This window comes from Misgurnus anguillicaudatus, chromosome 8 (genome assembly GCF_027580225.2).
Source record: "Misgurnus anguillicaudatus chromosome 8, ASM2758022v2, whole genome shotgun sequence".
Classification (NCBI taxonomy): Eukaryota; Metazoa; Chordata; class Actinopteri; order Cypriniformes; family Cobitidae; genus Misgurnus; species Misgurnus anguillicaudatus.
Window position 1 is genome coordinate 18,025,842 of NC_073344.2, and position 21,113 is coordinate 18,046,954.

General features: G+C 35.1%; 1 protein-coding gene across 2 annotated transcripts in view; it reads left to right on the forward strand.

The window, feature by feature from the left end:
* The window catches only part of cntn4 (contactin 4), a 238,867-nt gene that overhangs the window by 196,974 nt on the left and 20,780 nt on the right, over window positions 1–21,113 (forward strand). Inside the window, exons 13-16 of one of the 2 annotated variants that reach the window (XM_073870408.1) lie at window positions 16,477–16,652; window positions 17,678–17,795; window positions 18,644–18,802; window positions 20,945–21,094. In XM_073870408.1, the coding sequence (XP_073726509.1) occupies window positions 16,477–16,652; window positions 17,678–17,795; window positions 18,644–18,802; window positions 20,945–21,094 (603 nt within the window). Of the gene's footprint in view, window positions 1–16,476; window positions 16,653–17,674; window positions 17,796–18,643; window positions 18,803–20,944; window positions 21,095–21,113 lie in introns of both variants that reach the window. The other variant, XM_073870407.1, reaches the window with a different exon arrangement.

Sequence of the window (21,113 nt, forward strand, 5' to 3'; positions counted from 1 at the left end):
AATGATTCTTTGAATTTAATAAATTTTTTTAAGGTAAGTGGTTGCAATCAATTTACTTAACCTACATTTAAACAAAAAAGATTAACGTAAAATAAAATATAAAACATTTGTTTAAATGTAGCTTAAATAAATTGATTGCAACCACTTACCTTAAAAAATGTATTAAATTCAATGAATCATTTTTTTTCAGTGTATCATACATAAAAAAACAATAACGAAACCTTACCCCAACCCTAACGTCACGGCAAAAGCAAATCGAACAAATATGTATGAATGTGGTTGTACAAATTAATACGAATTAGCTACCTCGTAAAATCCATACGAATTGCCACACTGAAAAAAATTATTCATTGAATTTAATAATTTTTTTTAAGGTAAGTGGTTGCAATCAATTTATTTAAGCTACATTTAAATAAAAGTTTTATATTTTATATTACGTAACTAATCTATTTTGTATAAATTTAGCTTAAATAGAATGATAGCAAACACTTACCTTAAAAAACTTGAGTGAATTCAATGAATCATTTTTTCCAGTGCATGAGATAGCATTGATATTACTTATAATAGTTTATTAGATTAATTATTAGCCTACATTGATACCTCAATATATTTTTATTTTATAAACAGCACAAGCAAATAAACATGATTTAAATATTTTTTTTCAGCCTGATCTCACGAGAATTCGTAAATATTTTATGAGTTGGCTAATTTGTATAAATTCGTACGAAGTGAATCGTACAAGAACATACGACTATCATACATAAAGAAACAATAACAAAACCTCACCCCAACCCTAACGTCACGGGCAAAAGCAAATCGTACAAAAATGTATAAATGTGGATGTATGTATTAATACGAATTAGCCACCTCGTAAAATAGCCACCTTGCCATGAGATAGCATTAATATTACCTATAATAGCTTATTAGATTAATTATTAGCCTACATTGATACCTCAATATATTTTTATTTTATAAACAGCACAATGCAAATAAACATGATTTGAATACAGTTTTTTCAGCCTGATCTCACGAGAATTCGTACATATTTTGCGAGTTGGCTAATTTGTATAAATTCGTACGAAGTGAATCGTACAAGAACATACGACTATCATACATAAAAAAACAAAACCTTACCCCAACCCTAACGTCACGGCAAAAGCAAATCGTACAAAATGTACGAATGTGGTTGTACGAATTAATACGAATTAGATACCTCGTAAAATCCATACGAATTGCCATGAGATAGCGTTGATATTACTTATAATAGCTTATTAGATTAATTATTACTGCGCAATGCAAATAAACATTACTTGAATACAGTTTTTTAGCCTGATCTCACGAGAATTTGTACATATTTTACGATTGTTGGTTAAATCATATGAATTCATACAAGATAAACTGTGCAAAAACGTACAATTATCATAAAAAGACAACAATGAAACCCCACCCCTAACCCCAATGTCACAGGGGCAAAGGCAAATCATACAAAAATGATCGTACAAATGACTGCTTAGCTACCTCATAAAATACATATGAATTGCCACAGAATAGCTGTAGTTTGTGATTAAACAAATGTTTAAAAGGATCATTATAATGACACAACAGGTCTATGTAAAGTTCTGTAGTTTATCTCCTAGCTCACATCTTTTAAAAGTGAATCATTTCACAAACAGCGGGGTTTCGTCTACTTCATTAACCTTTCTCAGACATTCAAACCTCAAATCATTGTTTGACAGGGGGAGATCCATCAAAAACTCAATAAACATCGATCCTCCTTATTTTATATTCGTATGTATTACGTTATCAAGTTATTGACATGACGCGGGGGAACGTGCTGAGAGTAAATGACGTTAGCAGATGGATGAAGTGGAAGATATCACATTAAGCTTGATAGATAGGTAGATGGAGGCTGGTCACTTTTAACCTGCCAAAGATGTCAAGTAAAGTGATGTGCTATTGGTAACTATATATCATTGACCGTTTTTTCTCCATTACTCTGCCGGGTGGGCGTGCATGTGCCTTACCGGAAAAGGGCACACATGAGTCTACGGTACGATTATATCTTGACACGTTGTAAAGGAAACTAAAATCATTTTGTTGCACAGCAGTGGGATCTTAAATTTGTAGGCATTTGTACATAGCTACAATACATATAATTTGTTTAGATTGACACTGAGACATACAATATTGGCAGCTTTTAAAATGTTAACCCTTTTTACTTGCAGTCAAATCTTTTTAAAATATTACACCGTTTAAAAATGATCAAAATATTGTCCCTAGTTGTCTCTGAGGTGGTACCCATTCAAAAAAGTGCACCTTTGTATCTAAAGAGTTCATAAATGGTGCATATTGGTACCAAATGTATACATATCTGTACCTAAATGGTACATAGGACATTTTTAAAGGGTACTGCCCCAGCTAGAAACCATTTTTTTTGGACAGTGGACATCTTTACATCTAAAGCAACTTACAGTAATTAGAATCAACAACAATGTAAACACTACTGTGCAATGTTACAATATGTGCAGTAATATGTGCATGTTCATTGAAAATGGTATTTATGAATTTTAAATAAAAAAAGTTTACTGATTTTATTGTTTTGTTGTAATTTACATTATTAGAACATTGTAAAATTCAATATAAAATACAAATTTTTTATTCATTGTAAAATTAATTTTTACAGAACCGACTTTGTTAGGTTCGACTTTATTCTATGATTTCTAAAGAGAAAGGTGTTGTAATACACAAAAATTACCTCACTACCTGACATATATTGAATAGTTGTTCTGAGATATCACACCTTGGGCTGTTTCTTTGACTGTTGTACAAGACAATCTAATCAATCAGAAAAGCTCTCAGCAGGATTGCTAACATCAGGTTAACATGGAGGGGATGGTTTTGGAGAAGGGTGTGCGGTTGCCAATGTTCCAACTAGCCTTTAATAAAAGGGGCAAAGGATCTTTACTGTACATTCACACGGGGCTACAGTGGTAATGCTTGATGGAAGGCATTTCTGAAGCGTAGTCAACAGCCAATCACAGTGGCGGCAACACATGCTCCGGTCTTGCATAAACGTAATTGGCTGGCTCTGCACTAGGTTATTTGCATAATGCAATCTGACTGGCTGACGCACGCTTGGCGCTTAAAGTTGAGAAATGTACAACATCTGCCACGAACAATGGCAGTGATGTGATGTTGACGGATCAACAATTCAGTTCGGCAATGCATGACAGTAAATAAGAAGCGTTAACGCTTACGCCTCGTGTGAATGTACCGTTAAAGACATGTGCAGAGCTTAGATACAGTATAAACACTGTCCATACATTGAATATATTAGTGTCCATCCAAATGTACAAAAACATGTATGTACTGTATGTACAAATGAAAAGTTTGGTTCCAAAACGCAATAAATCCATTTTGACTAATTTTGGTAAAAATGTGTTTTTTATAAGTGACAAGATGAAAATCGTTATTTTCTGTTACAAACTTTCACATAGCATCTTTAGGTTATAAAACATAAAAAACTCAAATCCATAATTAGATTTCCAAAGATTTATTATAAAAACGGATAATTTTTTCCACAAAATGACAATTTAAAAAAAAAATGCTATAAATCTATTGAATCAATATATAAATGTGCATTCATCTTTGCCATGTTATATTTATTTAGTTGACTAGTGATATACACTGATTAAAAAAACATTAATGTCATTAATCAAAACACTTACTTTGTCATATTAATAACATTGTCATTGCTGCTGTCATCCTTGGGACGTCGTCGCTGAACTTTTTTGACAGCGATCAGCTGTAAAATGTTTTGGTCCTGCTCGATTTTCGTTGGCTTCGCGTAAAATGATGGAAAGTTTTCATAAGATCCCCTGCGGTCAATGTGTTAGCATGAAGCTTCATGCTGTCGGTAGAACAAGCAACCAGCATTTTTCCGTCTCCCGAGTGCCCTTTCACATAAATTATTAGATTTTTCTTTTCCGTCACAGAAAATCACAACAGGTTTATCAATGCCATTAAAGTATTTTGTTTTTGTTTGTTTGTTGATCACAAAGTACAAGTTGAGGAATACTAGGATTCCGTGTATTCAACGCGCCGCCATAATTGTTTACAATGCGTGGAATGCTGTGCTGTGATTTGTTGAGCGGATTTATTGCATTCTGCAGAAAAGGAGGAGTGGGGTTTATTGCGTTTTGAGAAAAAAGGGAAAAAAAGATGACAGAATAACACGGCGGATATTATATTTTGTGTCAAATTAAAAATTTAATTTTAAATACTGACCTCTGATTTTGGCGATAAATAATTTTTTTTTAAATATGGCGTTTATCGCGTTTTGGAACCAAACTCTTAAAGGAATAGTCTACTCATTTTCAATATTAAAATATGTTATTACCTTAACTAAGAACTGTTGATACATCCCTCTATCATCTGTGTGCGTGCACGTAAGCGCTGGCGCTTCGATAGCATTTAGCTTAGCCCCATTCATTCAATGGTACCAATCAGAGATAAAGTTAGAAGTGACCAAACACATCAACGTTTTTCCTATTTAAGACAAGCAGTTATACGAGCAAGTTTGGTGGTACAAAATAAAACGTAGCGCTTTTCTAAGCGGATTTAAAAGAGGAACTATATTTTATGGCGTAATAGCACTTTTGGGAGTACTTTGACTCGGCGCAGTAACACCCTCCCTCTCCCATTATGAGAGTGAGAAGGGGGGGGCTTTTCAGGCGAGTCGAAGTACTCCCAAAAGTGCTATTACGCCATAAAATATAGTTCCTCTTTTAAATCCGCTTAGAAAAGCGCTACACTTTATTTTGTACCACCAAACTTGCTCGTATAACTACTCGTCTTAAATAGGAAAAACGTTGATGTGTTTGGTCACTTCTAACTTTATCTCTAAATGGTACCATTGAATGAATGGGGCTAAGCTAAATGCTATCGAAGTGTCGCAGCGCGCTCCAGTGCTTACGTGCACGCACACAGATGATAGAGGGATGTATCAACAGTTCTTAGTTAAGGTAATAACATATTTTAATATTGAAAATGAGTAGACTATTCCTTTAACACTGCTTAGAAGTTGGTTTCCTCATGCGAAACATAGGCGAAGTGTCAAAAAAATAGTTGGATGTGTGACAAAGTATTTCTTTGCTGAATATTCTTCTTCTTTGCTGAAGTTTCTAAAACTTTTTCAAACATAAAAGATTCCTATGCAATGATTTTTCTTGATTTCTTTTATGGGCAATTTCAGTGCAGGAAGTATCCTTATATGGGCACAACCGGAATAGCGCATACGCACACCAACCAAAAGCTGACAGAAAATCAACGTCACCGAAGAAGTCTATTGTTGTTTGTGAGTGAAATTCAAGCTTGTTTAGCTTCCCAAAGAACCCAACATTATGGAAACAATGGATATAGTTTTTCTATCCCAGGTAGCAGCGTAGTTGTGCGTGTGTGTTTGTTTAACGCTGGATTTTGTTAAAATTGGGTGGTCCCAACTGGTTCATGAGTCACAGGCGGTAAGTAAAACTGCATTAATTGTCTGTGTTTTGTTGGCAATCGGGGTATAAATGCATATAATGTAAACAACACGAACGTAGTGAATCCTTAGATAGTGTGATAAAGTTTTGTGTGTGTTGCTTGCTTGTGATTCGCTCCGCCTGGCGTTATCCCTCCAAGATCTCGTGTTTTTCCAGAAAGTGTTGGTACAGCTGATCTGATGAAGCTAAAAAATCTTTGGATATAAGAAGGATGTTATACTACTCTATAGGTACTCAAGATTAACATGAGATAAGCAGAAACAGCGTGTGTTATGTGAGCTCAAAGAATGCAACTGAGCTCACGTAGCCCTCGTTCTTTCCTTAAAATTCAGGCATACGATTTGAAATTAGATATAAAAGCAAATCTTTTTTGACTGAGCGTGCTGTCATGTCCACTTAAGGATTCAATCAGTTTTTCACCTTTTGCGTGTTAGCCATCTCAGAGGTCTTTGGAGATATCTTCAGCTTTCTAATAAAGCACCTCGGAGGTTGCTCTCCTTTTGATGGTTGCTATAGTGACTGCTTTGATTATTTCATTTGCCCTTTCTTAAGATGCAAATGTCTTTTTCATGAGTCATAACATTATTTCTTAATGCTTGGTTCCTCTATTTTTAGCAAGGATCCATAACACTGCTCACTACACAATTCACCCATTATATTTATATCAGAACTCATATTGTGGCTGTCATATATTAGATCTTTGTTAGATTAATTGTTTGTTTTCTTCGTTTTTGTAAAATCTTAATTTCTTTGTGTTACTACGGACTAATGAATAATTTAAAAAAATGCATTACTCGCATTATAGATGATGCATGTGGTTGAAGAAGCATAAAGAAAATTGATGAACGTCTTTTATGACAAATCTGCTCCATATTTTCCTCAAAAAAACAGGTGAACTTAGTGTTAAAAAATAATAATTTAGTTAATTAATTTAATAAATAATTAATTCATAATATATACAAAGCTTTAAATAATCCATGTTTTGTTCTCATTTGTATTATTTAAATATCAGACTAAAACAATAAATCCTTAAAATGTACTAAAGACAGAAATTCTAAGAGCTGATTGGCTGTCAGTTCACTTCATTACATCAAGTCACAGTCTCCCTGTGTGTTCTTTGTTCGTTGGCTCATGTCGCATCTTTTATTTTATTATTTCTCTTCATTAACGCAGTCCTCAGACATGTCTGCTCTGCTTTTATTGATGAGATTCATGCAGACACTTGTGTAATGTGTCTGAGGACGTAGAGCGGCCCATTAAATTGTTTATCAATTGCCATGTAGGGAGGGATGCGTCTTCTTCTCTCCGGATAAATTGCTAGATTATCTTCAGATTTATATTTGCGAACGAAGTCACAGGCATCCATTTGACACCTACCCTTAAGCGTTTGCTCTCTATTGTGCGGTATGCATGCCGCCGTGCCGGTGCCCGATGTACAAATGTACCCCTATATGATCTAGCATCTAACTGTCACTATCAATAAGGCTCGAAGGCTAAGACAGGGTCATTTACATCTGCAATTTCATTTAGGAGAGGAAACCTGGTTTGCCTGTGTGCATCACCGTCTGCCACAGGCCTTATGGGAGATGACAGTAGTTTATTTAAATTGACTCATCTGAAAAATACCTGTCAGATTAGTTTCCTCCCGGATAAGTTGTACCTAACCCACCACTAAACAGTGGCTGGAATGACATCTCTGGTGATGTCCCAATCATGAGAACGCTAAGAGGATATTACCCAGATTAATTAGTTTTAATTAGAAATTGGTTTTGCCCGACAGAGATTAACTGAGGATCAAATGGGTTGTTTGCAATGTTGGACAATAGTATCAGCGCTGTTGAGACATCATTCTTGTAATGGGTTCTCTCGCTGCTGTGTGCAATGTACACAGTTGTCCCACCATCACTATACTGCACATGATAGTCCGTCTCAATTTTTCATTATCATTTACTCTTAATTTTGTTCCAAAACTGTATGTATTAAAGTCATACATGATTAAATGACATGCGGGTAATAGGTGTGCGCGATGAAACACCCCACAAGATGAAATGAGACATGAGATTGAGTTCACCGGAATGAGAAGTTGAGATTTTTAGAAAATCAACAGTTATGAAATATATGTATGAAAAATGGCATATACAGTATAATAATGATGATGCAATAATAATTGGTTGAAATAAAGCAAACCAAGTAAATGCGTGGTATTATTGAATCCAGTGGGGTTTTCTTTTAAAGTATTTTCACAAAAGATTAACGCCTAGAAAATTTTTATCTTATTTTCATATATTTTCAATATATCAACATACAATATATCAAATGAAAGATGAGAAAAGAACATTTTATTACCTCTCAAATATGGGTGGGTTTCTTCAAAAATCTGTAAAGGACTTTTGTTAGAGGTCAGATTCAGAACGATAATCAAAACATACACTGAGTTTTAATGATTTTGAATCAGTGGATGCTTTAGTGTTTTATAAGTTGGTAAAGAGTGCCATCTAGTGGATAATAGCTGAAATATGGATAGACGTCAAAAATTTTAATGGCAAGGTGGCGTTTTCTTTTAATTGATGAGATAACTCGTCATTGGCGGGGAGTTAAAATATACATTAGGATAAAAACCAACATTAGGTAGTCTATTATAACAAATGCCTGTTGAGGGCGCCAATGGCTTGGTGATGATTGTTCACTTTCATTTTACATTAAGATCACTTAGGACTTACTTTTAGCCAAATGGTGTTTAAATCCACTTAATCTTTTATATTTGGCCACTTCTTCACAATAAAAAGTGCCCACTTTAATTATTGAGCAAGAACCTGCAGACATAAAACATGTAAACTCAAAGCGAGGGTTTAAACTGTTAAGATGCTCCAGACTCAACTCTTTTAACCGGCTGTACTCAAATTCAGACAAAATTATTAAATAAATAAGCTACAAATAAGTCAGTTTATGGTTTCGAAAGCATACTTTTAATACAATTATACTATGGGTCTGTTGAATGCTTTATTCTGATTGGTTGAGAAATGTTCCATGGTTGTTGATTATTTTTCACCTAAATCTTAAAATGCTTTAAAAAAGGCACAAGAGCAATATTTTTGGTAACCGTGGTATAAGTGGAATAATTAACCCCGGTCCTTTGAATTATTCGAAATTAATGCAAATTTATTTATTTTCTTACAATTCAAAGGCCCGTCGTCAATTATTCCTTACTTGTTTATTGAGTTTGTTAACTCGTCAATAAAGAGAAAACGCTTCCCTGCCAATGACCAGTTTTTCCGGCAATCCATATTTCCCAGCTTATAAAACCCGGAAGCAACCCCTTAGGGCTCCGTGTATGTTTTGATCATCGCTCTGAATCTGATATCTATCAAAAGTCCTTCACAAAAATGGAATTATTTCAGCTTTTTGCCCAAAATTTTGTATTTTTGAAGAAACCTTCCCATATCTGAGAGGTAATAAAAAAGAACAAATGAAGGTAGGATGAAATGTTTTTTTTAAAAAGCACAGGGTCTGTTCTTTAATTTTATATATTGTATGTTTATATATTTAAAGAAGAACATTTTGAGGCATTCAACTTTTGTGAAAATCATAAAAAATGCTGGCTCTGGCAACTTTTTAAAAAAAATGCTGACAGGGAAAGAGTTAATGAGAAGGTACTTTGGAAACGGACTAAAGCTGTAAGATCACGCACGGCTCCATCTGGCCAAAAGAGGCTCTTTTTCAGTGATTACATTTTGATGTTTTCGACTCGTGTTGTCTGAGAGCCTGCTTCAAAAAAAAGGATTGCTAGATCCTCGAGGTTATCGCTGAGGGTGGAAACTCAATTGCAAAAGGTGCCGGTGGTCACTTCTTTTGTCGGGTTTCTTTTGGTGTGATTTTTCCGCAGCACTGGAGTGAAGATAAGGAGCCCTGGTCATTTCTAAACTGCTTTAGAGAAGAAAAAGGTTGGGAGACAGTTGTATTGTAATGTATTGTATTTGATTCCTTGTTTAGAAATCTTAAGTGTAGACAAATATTAATGGCGGGCTTTACATTTAATGCACTTGGCAGACACTTTTATCCAAAGCGACTTGCAATGCATTACAAGAAGTACATGTTTATCTGTATTTGTGTTCACTGGGGCTCTAACCCACAATCAAACACAATGCCAATCTATTTTTTCATTCTGCCCCCCTTCTCTTTCCAAATGTTTCATGACTGCACCTGTAAATATAAGTTGCATAAAGGACAAGAAAACACTTTTACAATACAAATTGAGCATTCGTATGATTTAAAGCACTATGGAAATCCATTCATCTCTGCACTCTGGGTCTATTTTGTGTCTTTGAGTATAGTTATTGCTTTTGTGAAACACAACAGTTTTGATGTCGCCTGAAGTGTTTTATAAAACACACAGATTGACTGAGAGACATTTACCTCTCAGTTGCTTTATCTGTTTTTACTTCTCACCGTGCTAGATGATAATGCTTTACTAAAACTTGCTTTTTTACAGGGTTTATTTATAACATACATTGGATACTTTTCAGTCAAGAAAGTTCAATGATGATTTTAATGCTATTTTTAAAGCACACATTAGAAAGCCATAATACAAACATATCTCATCATTTCAAACTTTAATAATAATAATATGTTTAATTTTTAAAGCTCCTTTCCCAAGCTCAAGGTCGCTTCACAAGTTACAGAATTTCAACAAAAGTAGACAATACAAATACATATTCGTCGGACATTTGCCCAGGACAGGAGTCACATGCTAGGTTATGAAGCCGGAAAAAAATGCATTTATTTGTGTAACCCAGTAGTTCTCAACCTGTTTTGGGCCAGCACCCCTCTATACATTATCCAGGTCCCTTTCCGCCTCCACCAAAATTAGCTTAATATATTTTCTGAATATATGCTAGAATATATTAACATTCTTAATAGTAATAATAATGATAATGATGAAGATATGCAAGGTGTTGTCATTTTCTTTTTTTTATTAATATTATTATTATATTATTAAAACGCATGTCACTTAAACCCAAATTAAAGATTTGATTTGATTTAACTGGACAGTTAATATTATTATCATAGTTATAATCATAGACCTAAATACAACAAACAAACTGCAAATTATAATTTTAATACACAGAACTACTTCTAAAACAAATATTAAAATATTGAAAAGTAGGCTGACGGAGACTTGCCATTGGATGTGGTTTTTGAATTAATTAGGTGGTGTCTATGAAAGGATTAGGGGCATTGTACGCTATTTTTATTATAAATATAATTGTTTCATATTATAATGTTTTATTTTATTATGTTTTGTGTAATATGCGTTAAATCTTGTCTTTTATTCTATATGCATTTTATTCTACATGCAGAGACTAGTAGTACTGTTCCTAATGCTACGTATACACCAAACGCGGGGAATAGCGTTACTCGCTCTAGATTTCTTGCGGGATTTAACTTCGTGTCATGCGAATTTTTCGCTCGAGTTGAATATTTTCAACTTGGGAGAAGACGCGTTTGATGCGAATAGCGCGTGTTTTCGCAGCAAACGTGCCGCCCATATCGCGTCTTTGCATTGATTGACTTTGTATGTGATCTACCCGCGCAAAATGTGGAACTCGCATCTGGTATGAACCCACAGTAATAGTTACTGTTTAATGACTTAAATACTGCTGGGAAGTCCCCTCAAAACTAGTACAGTATAGCGACCGAATTTACGTAATATAGACCATTTAGAGAAGTAGCCGGTGTAATTTGCCGACCGTGTTTTTAAATCGCGTTATGTATTGATTTGATACAGAATGCAGCATTTATATTTATTATTTATTATAAATTAATACAAATACAGGACAACTCTAACGCTTCCATCTCCATAATAACCAACACCGGTGGGGCCAAATATGGAAACCTATGGATCATTAAAATGGCAATGAATAATATCACATGAAGCAAATCTTTTTGAAATTCGCAAATAAAGAAAAACAAACAAGGTGCGGTTCCATTAAGTTGTTCAAGCGAATTATGGTGGTATTGGTAACCTAGTAACCAACAGTAAATAAAACAAGGCACGCTTGGAAATGGAGATAGGACTGCATTTATTTATGATTTGGCAAGTTATAAATTTACTAGGCACTAGCAGCAAGGGCATTGCGACGACATCGAGCAACGACAACGTGGTAACGACAACGTCAGCTGATACAGCTAGACAATCAGTCGCATGTGTTTAATGTTCGCTTTGTCAGAATTTATTTGACAAATGCGTTTTCATCTCTCATTATTCGCATAAGCCAAAAACCACCTCAAGCGAGCGTAAAAACTTTTTTGCGAATTAAAGTATTTTTATCCGAAATTTGGCATTTCCATCACTCTTATGTTTCTATGTGATACTTCAAAATGTGCATAAAATCTGTGTGATGGAAACCCTGACCAGACAAATTGTGACCCAGGAGACACGTCATGCGTGTGCATGAGAAATAATTGCTTTATAAGCTCACTTGTGATTGGCTAAATGTTAGTTCAGTCAAATCTAAGTAAGAAATTAGTGAACACAGATGAGTATAGTGGCGATGTGTGAAAAAAGTGGCCTGGGATGTGTTCTCCGTTCCCCTGCAGTTGCTACCCACATGGTTGCAGAGAGTTTTTAAAGTTTAACATAGTCTTGCCTTAACGCCCCCCAAGAACAACTGGATGCCAACCCTACAAAAATCTTGCTTCCAGCGCCCCCGATGCCCTCTAAAAGATACGCTAGTGTAACCAACTCATTAATTTATAACTCAGTTCATTTATAATATATCCAGTTAATTTTATTTTGCTAATACTTTGACAAACTTTGAGTCTGATTTTTTGACACTAGCCTCAATAGAGGCAATGTGTATTGCTTTTGCTTAAGCTTAATTCCCTATAGTGTAACTCCTGCAGCATTTGACCCCTGTAAGACTGCATTATTCAGATATAAATGACGAAGAGTGCAAAAATAAAGCTTATTCAGACTGTTTAACCTCGCATTGTTTGGTTGGAAGCAGCAGAAAGTTAGAAATGCACATGTAGCCGTGTTAATTCAACTTCATGTCAATGCACTCCATGGCACTTGATCTTTCCACATCTCTGTCATTTATCTCGGATAGACGGTATAGTAGAGGAGTTTGTCTTCTCTCAACGATTGCAATGACAGATATTAACAGTTACAAGGTATTATGCATGATGGGTATCACTCAGGGAACTTGAGGGCGCCAGGTCTTCAAAACGAGGTTATCTACGCAATCTGTCACGAATCAAGATGATGGAGCAGGTAATAAGGGCATTTTCTCCAGTTATACAACCTCAACAGCAAGTTAGCAGTGTCAGCTTTTGCCTTGAATAAATTCTCAGGTTTCAGTTCAGAGATTTTCCCGTCTCTGCTCTGGGCTGCGGAGACTCGCTCTGTTACCTCCACGTATTAGGCGATCAACGCAGTCCGCTCTCACATTGAGAGACCTTGGTACGTTTCGTCCATTGCAACTACAATAGCAGATATTAATAGCTTCTCATTTGCTTACAATGGTAATTTGTCACCTGATATTCCCACGCGCCTGACGCTTGTTTAAGAATGCACCATATTTAGAGAGACCCCAAGCCACAAACCACCACGAGAACAAAAAGAACCATGAGATCTCATAAAAAAGTAAATGTAGTGCATAAAACAAATAGTAACACAAGAAAGTTGCAATGAAAACAGGATGAAAGTGTCAAAGTGGGAATCGAGGAGGTGTGCGGGGGTTGCTCAGATTCTGAAATGAAAGATCCATCGGTGTTCCTACAGGAAACGTTTTGGGCGCTTTTAGGCATTTCGAGTTAAATTGCCAGGGTACGAGTTGACAGTAGAATACCAGACTGTGGTGTATTGTCATCCCATTGTGTGAATCTGACAGACAGTGAAGAGGGATCTCATCCAGGCAATAAAAGAAGCGAGCTTCATCCATCGGCCCACTCATTGTGTTTCGCACAAAACCCGCAGCGACGCACCTGTTAGCTTTCCCTTTCCAGTTTGATATCAGACGAGATGCGAAAGGTGGATTGGTGTGTCGCAGACCTATAATTCCAGAATTGAATCCTCAGACATAGATTGAAACTGCATACATTTGCACACGTCTGGGGCATCGTTTGCCGCACTTAATTGACGTTTTAGTGGAATACACACAGCGCACTCATGAGGTGGAAAAACATACCGCAGGCTACTTTTGCTTTTTTGATCCTCTTATCGTTTCTCTCGTGCACCTGTTCCGCACACTGAAAGTGGAGAAGCAGGCATGCCTGTTCTGTTCCCTAGTGAAATGGCACCAAACCTGGCTTGAATAAAGGTTTGGAAAGAAAGTGAGTTTGGGCACCAGACCTGCTGGGGCTGGTGTGTTATCTTTTCATTTTGTTGTAGTGCATTCTGGGAGAGCAGATGGAACTTTAGGGATTTAGCAGAAATCAGACAAGGACACATGGTGGAGCTCAGGGAGCGCTCGTGGGATATTCAACTCTCTGTCCACCTTTAAAAATTCTCCTGTATGCTGTCGAGCATCTGTTATGAAGCTCACTCACTTTTATTTGGGATGCTTATATATCAAGGTTGTATGCAGTTGAGAATTGAGTTAATTTTACAATTTTAATTGAGTTATGGACAAAAGTTTAGGTAGCGGAATTCATTTTTTATAATACAATTCAGTTTTATTATGAATAAATCATATACATAACTGTATGGGATAATTTTTAAAAGTGATTAATAAATATTTTTTAATACTTTCAATAATATTTAAAGGGATAGTACACTTTAAAAATAAATTCTGTCATTCTTTACTCAAAATATCTTATTTTGTGTTCATTAGAAAAAAATTTTAGAACAAAATGAGGATGAGTAAATGATGACAGAATTTTCATTTTAAAGTGAACTATCCCTTTAACATATTATTAAAAGTATTAAAAAATATTATTAATCACTTTTAAAAATTATCCCATATTAATGATTAACTTTTTCAAAGTTGCCAGCGCCAGCATTTTTGATGATTTTCAAATATAAAGTTTAAAAAGTAAAAAAACCTGCTTTAAATATATAAACATACACAAGATATCCTCGATACGACAGACCATCTGCTTTCAAAAAAAAAAAAATCATCATATTGTCATTTGTTTTTTTTTATCACCTCTCGCATATTGGTAGGTTTTTCAAAAATACCAAATTTTAAAGGGGGCATATCACAGAAATCAGACTTTTTTCCATGTTTAAAGGTGCAGTGTGTAAATTTTAGCGGCATCTAGTGGTGAGATGCTGGTGAATTGCAACCAATAGCTCAGTCCACTGCTTACCCCTCGTATTTTAATCACATAGAGAAGCTACGGTAGCCACCACCGGACAAACATGTCATCGGAGACAACTTAGTAAAAACAATTTGTCCATTAAGGGTAACATGGCAGCACAAAATGGCGACTTCCATGTAAGGGGACCCTCAGTATATGTAGATAAAAACGTCTCATTCTAAGGTAATAAACACATAATGGTTCATTATGAAAGGTCTTTATACACCACTGATAATATAGTTTTGAATATTATTTTGCATTTCTGTCAAGAGATCCTTCTAAAAATTACACACTGCACCTTTAAGTGCTATAATTGGGTCACCAGTAATTCTATCCACCTAGAAAATGTAAAAAAGATCAACCCAGTAACTCAGTTTTGGTAAACCATTCTCTGCAAGCATGTGAAAAATAGGTAATTGAAATTTGGCTCCCCTTGTGATGTCAGAAGGGGATAATACCGCCCCTTAATCTGCACTATTCAACCACGGCACTGCCATTTAGTGCAGTGGTTTTCAAACTGGGGTCCAGGACCCCAAGGGAGCCTCCGGGTGTTTCTAGGGGGTCCCCAGAAAATTTCAGTGGGAAAAAAGGTTTAATTTTTTGCGTTCTAGTGTGTTTTCCTTATTACAGTCTTCTTCATCTCACTCACCGTGGTTTGTATATCCTTGTAAAGCTGCTGCAAATTAATTACATTTAAAATATTTCTTTTCAGGTTTGTACATCGAGCAAGCAAATGATATTTACTATGCATAAAAATATATAAATTGCTATATATTTTAGGTAGGGGTCTCTCACAAATGTTTTATCATATTTAGGGGTCCTTGGCATTATAAAGTTTGAAAACCCCTGATTTAGTGTAGAGATCGGCAAATTTGCATTTAAAAGGACACACCCAAAACGGCACATTTTTGCTCACACCTACAAAGTAGCACTTTTAACATGCTATAATAAATCATCCATATGGTATTTTGAGCTAGAACTTCACATACCTATTATGGGGATTTATTTTACATCTTTAAAAGGTCTTGTGAAATGTCCTCTTTAAGCAAAAATATGGATTAAATGGATTAAAGCTTAGATAATTGCCTTTTGTAAAGGACTTTTGTTAGAGATCAGGTTCAGAATGATGGTCAAAACATACACAGATTTTTTTACTGTTTTTGGATCAGTCAGTGTTTTATAAGTTGGGTCAGAGCATCACCTAGTGGATAATGGCGGAAATATGGATTGCCAGAAATACTCGTCATTGGCAGGGAAGCGTTTTCTCTTAATTGACGAGATAATTTGTCAACGGCGGGGACAGAGTTAATAATTAATAATAATTTGTTAAAATGGATAATGTTTTTGTTGTAATAAAGCTTGTGTCACTAATGAAAGTACTCTTTACATTTCTTTGAATAATTTAACATTTTGTGGTGTTTGAAAATTTTGAAAAGTTCTTAAATTCTAAATTAACATTTGAATTATTTTCTAGGATATTTCATTATACAAACATCTTGAATTAATGGTATGTTCACGATGTTTGCTTGCTAAAGTGCACTCTTGCAGTTTTTGGAGCCTTGTCAGTAAAATTACAAAATGTCAGCACATTTTGACACTTTGCATTGACAGTTGACACGTTCTTTTCCAGAACCGACGATTATTACGAGCACCCCCTCCACGCTGGATGTGACGGTGGGCGAGAGCATTATTCTACCCTGTCAGGTGTCCTACGACCCCTCACTGGAGCTCAAGTTTACCTGGTTCTTCAACGAGCAGCTCATTCACTTTGGCAGCCACGGAGGATACTTCGAAAAAGTCGGAGGAGTAAGAGCAAAGCAATTACTAAATATTTAAAGACCCTGCAAGTAATTCTCTTATTTGCTGACTAACTTTTCATAGGGAAACCTTTTAGTGTGGATGTCAAAGTCATTCTGGAAGAACTCTAGGCACAACATGCATCATTTTCAACAAAGATGAATTGATTTAAAACTTTTTGGTGATAATTGGGAAGTTAAAGATAAAGAGATAAAGTGACATTTAACTGGTCATGTCGTCTCAAAACAGCTATCTATTACTTGTAAAATAAAACAAGAATGCTTAAATTCAACTTACTGTAACAGAGATGATAGTTAAGTGAGGCTGCGTTTTTAATCTCTTATTTTAATACGAGTGCGATGTGCACATTCTGGATTAATGTTAAGCATAATCAATCTTTAGACTTGCAGTTCCTCTCTTTTCATTAAATCCTAATTTTTCTTTTTTTGGGAAATGGGGTTATCTCATCATTATTTCATAACTGTATGTCTTCTCTGGGTGCCCCATCGGCAACCAAATCAGTGAAAAGAACTTATAAGTGGAAGTGCTTTAGTTTTAAAGCAAAGACCCGCTAATCTTATATTATTTTATATGATTACTATGATTTAACATGAGTGAAGTGTATTAATTGCAGCACTTAAAGCTTGTCTTCAGAGTGAAGACGTGGGAAAAGTATAGACCTGCAAAAGTTAAGTCCATCTACTGGACTCTGCTTAAGAAGTCAATTAAAGCATTTCAAATACCGAAAGAAACTATTATAATCCTGCTTCTTTGTATCAGAAGTAAGTGTCCCTCATGTGAAAAGTAAACTTTAAGGGACATAAATAATCTGAGGGTTTGAAAAGTCTGGGATTCCCAAATTATGATACAAATAATGGAGTCATGGAGTCCATATCAGCTTTAGTGCATGCTGTCATTAAACCAACATAAAAGACATTTCGCTATTTGTTTTAAATTAGACAAATGCACTTGTATATAACAAAAAAAACTTTTAACCACATCTTTGTTACATTCTTTTATTTTTCTTCTAGCAGCACTCAGCAGGTGACATTATGATCCGGAACATTCAACTGAGGCATGCTGGGAAATACACATGTGCTGTGCAGACCAAGGTGGACAGCAGCTCCATTGCAACTGACCTGGTTGTTAGAGGTGAGAAAGCTCACACAGTATACACCACTTATACATAAATAAGAACCCTACCCAAGTCATTTTTTGTGATTAGTAAAATCATTCTACATAAAGAATATACTGTGAAAAATAACCTTGATATCTATAATATTGACTGAGTAAGGCCATGTCACATTTTTGCAAATTGTGACATTAAAGGGCACAAATCATGAAAATCTGACTTTTTCCATGTTTAAGTGCTATATTTGGGCCCCCAATGCTTCTAACAACCTAGAAAATGTAAAAATGAACAACCCAGTAACTTAGTTTTGGTCAACCATTTTCTGCAAGCATGTGAAGAAAATAGGTAATTGAAATTTGGCTCCCCTTGTGATGTCAGAAGGGGATAATACTGCCCCCTTAATCTGCACTATCCAATCACAGCACTGCGATTTAGTGCAAAGATCAGCTCATTTGCATTTTAAAGGACACACCTAAAAAGGGCAAATTTTTGCTCAGACCTACCAAGTGGCTATTTTAACAATTTATGATAAATTATCTATATGATATTTTGAGCTAAAACTTCACATACACACCTCTGGGGACACCAAATATTTATTTCACATCTTAAAAAAGCTTTGTGAAATTTCCCCTTTAAATATGTCATGAAAACACTGTCAGATATTGTAAAACATAAGCACTGTAAATATTAAGGTAACTGAAAAAATGTCTTTGTGGTATCATATAAAAATAATATGTAATTAAATAAGAGCTCAGTTAAAATACAGCACATACACAACCAGCTGCACATGCATGCTTTAGGCGTACAGTACATGCTATAAATGTAACATGACTGTGTGTGTCCGGTTTGTATGGCTGTTCTGTTTCAGGTCCCCCCGGTCCCCCTACCAGCATCCATGTGGAAGAAATCACAGATACCACCGCTACTCTCTCCTGGAGGCCCGGTCCTGATAATCACAGTCCAATTACTGCCTACACCATCCAGGCTAGAACCCCTTTCTCACTGGGTTGGCAAGCTGTTAGCACAGGTGGGGCTACTGACCAGACTGCACTGATCAAAACATTTGCTCCATAGTTTCTATTTGTTCCGTCCTTCTGCTTTTCCTCCCCTATTATCCGCTGAGATTTCATGTCTGTAATTTAGTTTCTTAGGATTTTGTTTTTGCTTTTTTACACCTTGCCAAATTGGCATTGGCAAGTGCCTGGTTATGGCCTAAAGTGACTGGGTTTTGCCTAAAGCAACAAGCCAGTTTTAGTTGTATTTTAATGCTGTGTAGTTTGTAAACACTAATAAAATATGTCATGTCATGTATTATGTAGGACTATTTATATATTATATTATATTATATTATATTATATTATATTATATTATATTATATTATATTATATTATATTATATTATATTATATTATATTATTAGAATACGTGTGTAATTTTACGTTTCAGTGTGGTTGTACCATACGTACATTTACTTGCGTTTAAAACACACTGAAACGTGTAATATTGACGTTTTGACAGGACAAATATGTAAATTATTTACATATTTACAGCTTCACAGACATACAAATTAGTACACGAGTAATTCCTATTCATAAATATTAAAATCGCGGGCATTGGCGTTTCTCACTCATATTAATGACATGTTTTCAGTCATATTTTCTGACTTATTTATTTAAGACAGTTTACCCATTTACCTAATAAAATGATTATGATATTTAGAGAATTACACAATATTAAACAAGACTGTTACATTTTAAATGTTGTAAATACGTCTACTATTATATTATATAGTTAATATTACACATGACCAATTTTTTATTATGCTTTTCATACTATCCTACATGAAAAAATAAACTGTAGTAAACAATGTAGTATAGACCATTTCTAAAGATGTAAACAACACTGATCCAGAAGCACTTCCTGTTTCAGTTTTTTAACACTAGATAATAAACGTCGGGATAAAATAAACCAACAGAACATATAAATCTGAATTACCTGAAGTTAAACAAACATCTTAAAGGTAATGATATATGTGAAATAAAAAAACGGTCACAAACTGTAACAGGAAGTGTTTCTGGACCCGTGTTGTTTACATCTTTTGAAATGGTCTATACTTTTGCATTTACTATGCTGTAGTAAATTTTAGTATGCTACTTATAATGTATAACGTAGTATACTTTATTGTTAATTAGTACACTTTGTTATATGTGTACATTGCATATATTGTACACTACAGTATTTGTAATATTAGCTATCGTGTATTGATATGCTATAGTAAATATTGGAGTATATTGTATACTATACTACAGTAACTGTAGTAAATCGTAGTATACTCTACTATTCTGTTAATTAGTATACTAGTATAACTACAACTACAACTACAGTTGAACAGTTGTCAACTACATTTTTCTGTAGTACTAGCTATAATTTATTGATAAACTGTAGTAAATTTTCTGCTTTAAATACTTACTTAATATTTACTACTTTAAGGTTCAAAAACACTGTAGTAGGAATTTAACTACAGCAAGGGTCTCCAACCTTTTTGTGAATGAATGAATGAATAAAATAATCTGTAGGGCTACTTTTTGATATTTTGATACTCAAAACGTTTTTGTTTTAATTTTTGATTATATTTTATTCTACTATGTACTTTGGCGGGCACCTCACAGACTCTGTGCGGGCAACCTGGTGAACTACAGTATACTATTGCAAATACTATAGTATACTACAGTATTCTGTCAATGTGGCATGATAAATTGTAATATTTTATATCGTAATATATTTGATTATATTTAGGCTATATTTATACAGACAAATCCACAGATCTAAATCTAAGAGTAATGAGCCATGGTTTAGAATAAAATAAATCCAATATACAGTGATAAACAATATAAAAACACAGTCTCGCTTTCTTGTTTATCTTTGTCAGTAAATGTTGTTAATTATAGACCACTTTACTGTTGATTTATTTTATTGTATAGTGTTTGTGATAGGGTGTATATTTTATCTCCGCTTTCAAAGCAGCTATTGATGAGGGAGGTTTCTGTATCTTACCTACAGAGCTTATTATCTCTATGCGTTTCATGTTTGTGTTGGGTGTCTGGGGTCTTTGCATGCACACGAGGGGGTCCGTCTCACAGTCAAGTGTGTTTTGTTGTGTTTTGTTCCAGTGCCGGAGGTAGTGAGGGGCTCACATCTGTCGGCTACAGTAATCGAGCTCAATCCCTGGGTGGAGTACGAGTTCAGAGTATTGGCAAGCAACGCGGTGGGCACAGGGGAGCCCAGCAAACCATCAAAAAAAGCACGGACGAAAGAAACTCGTAAGTGCTCGAGACACGG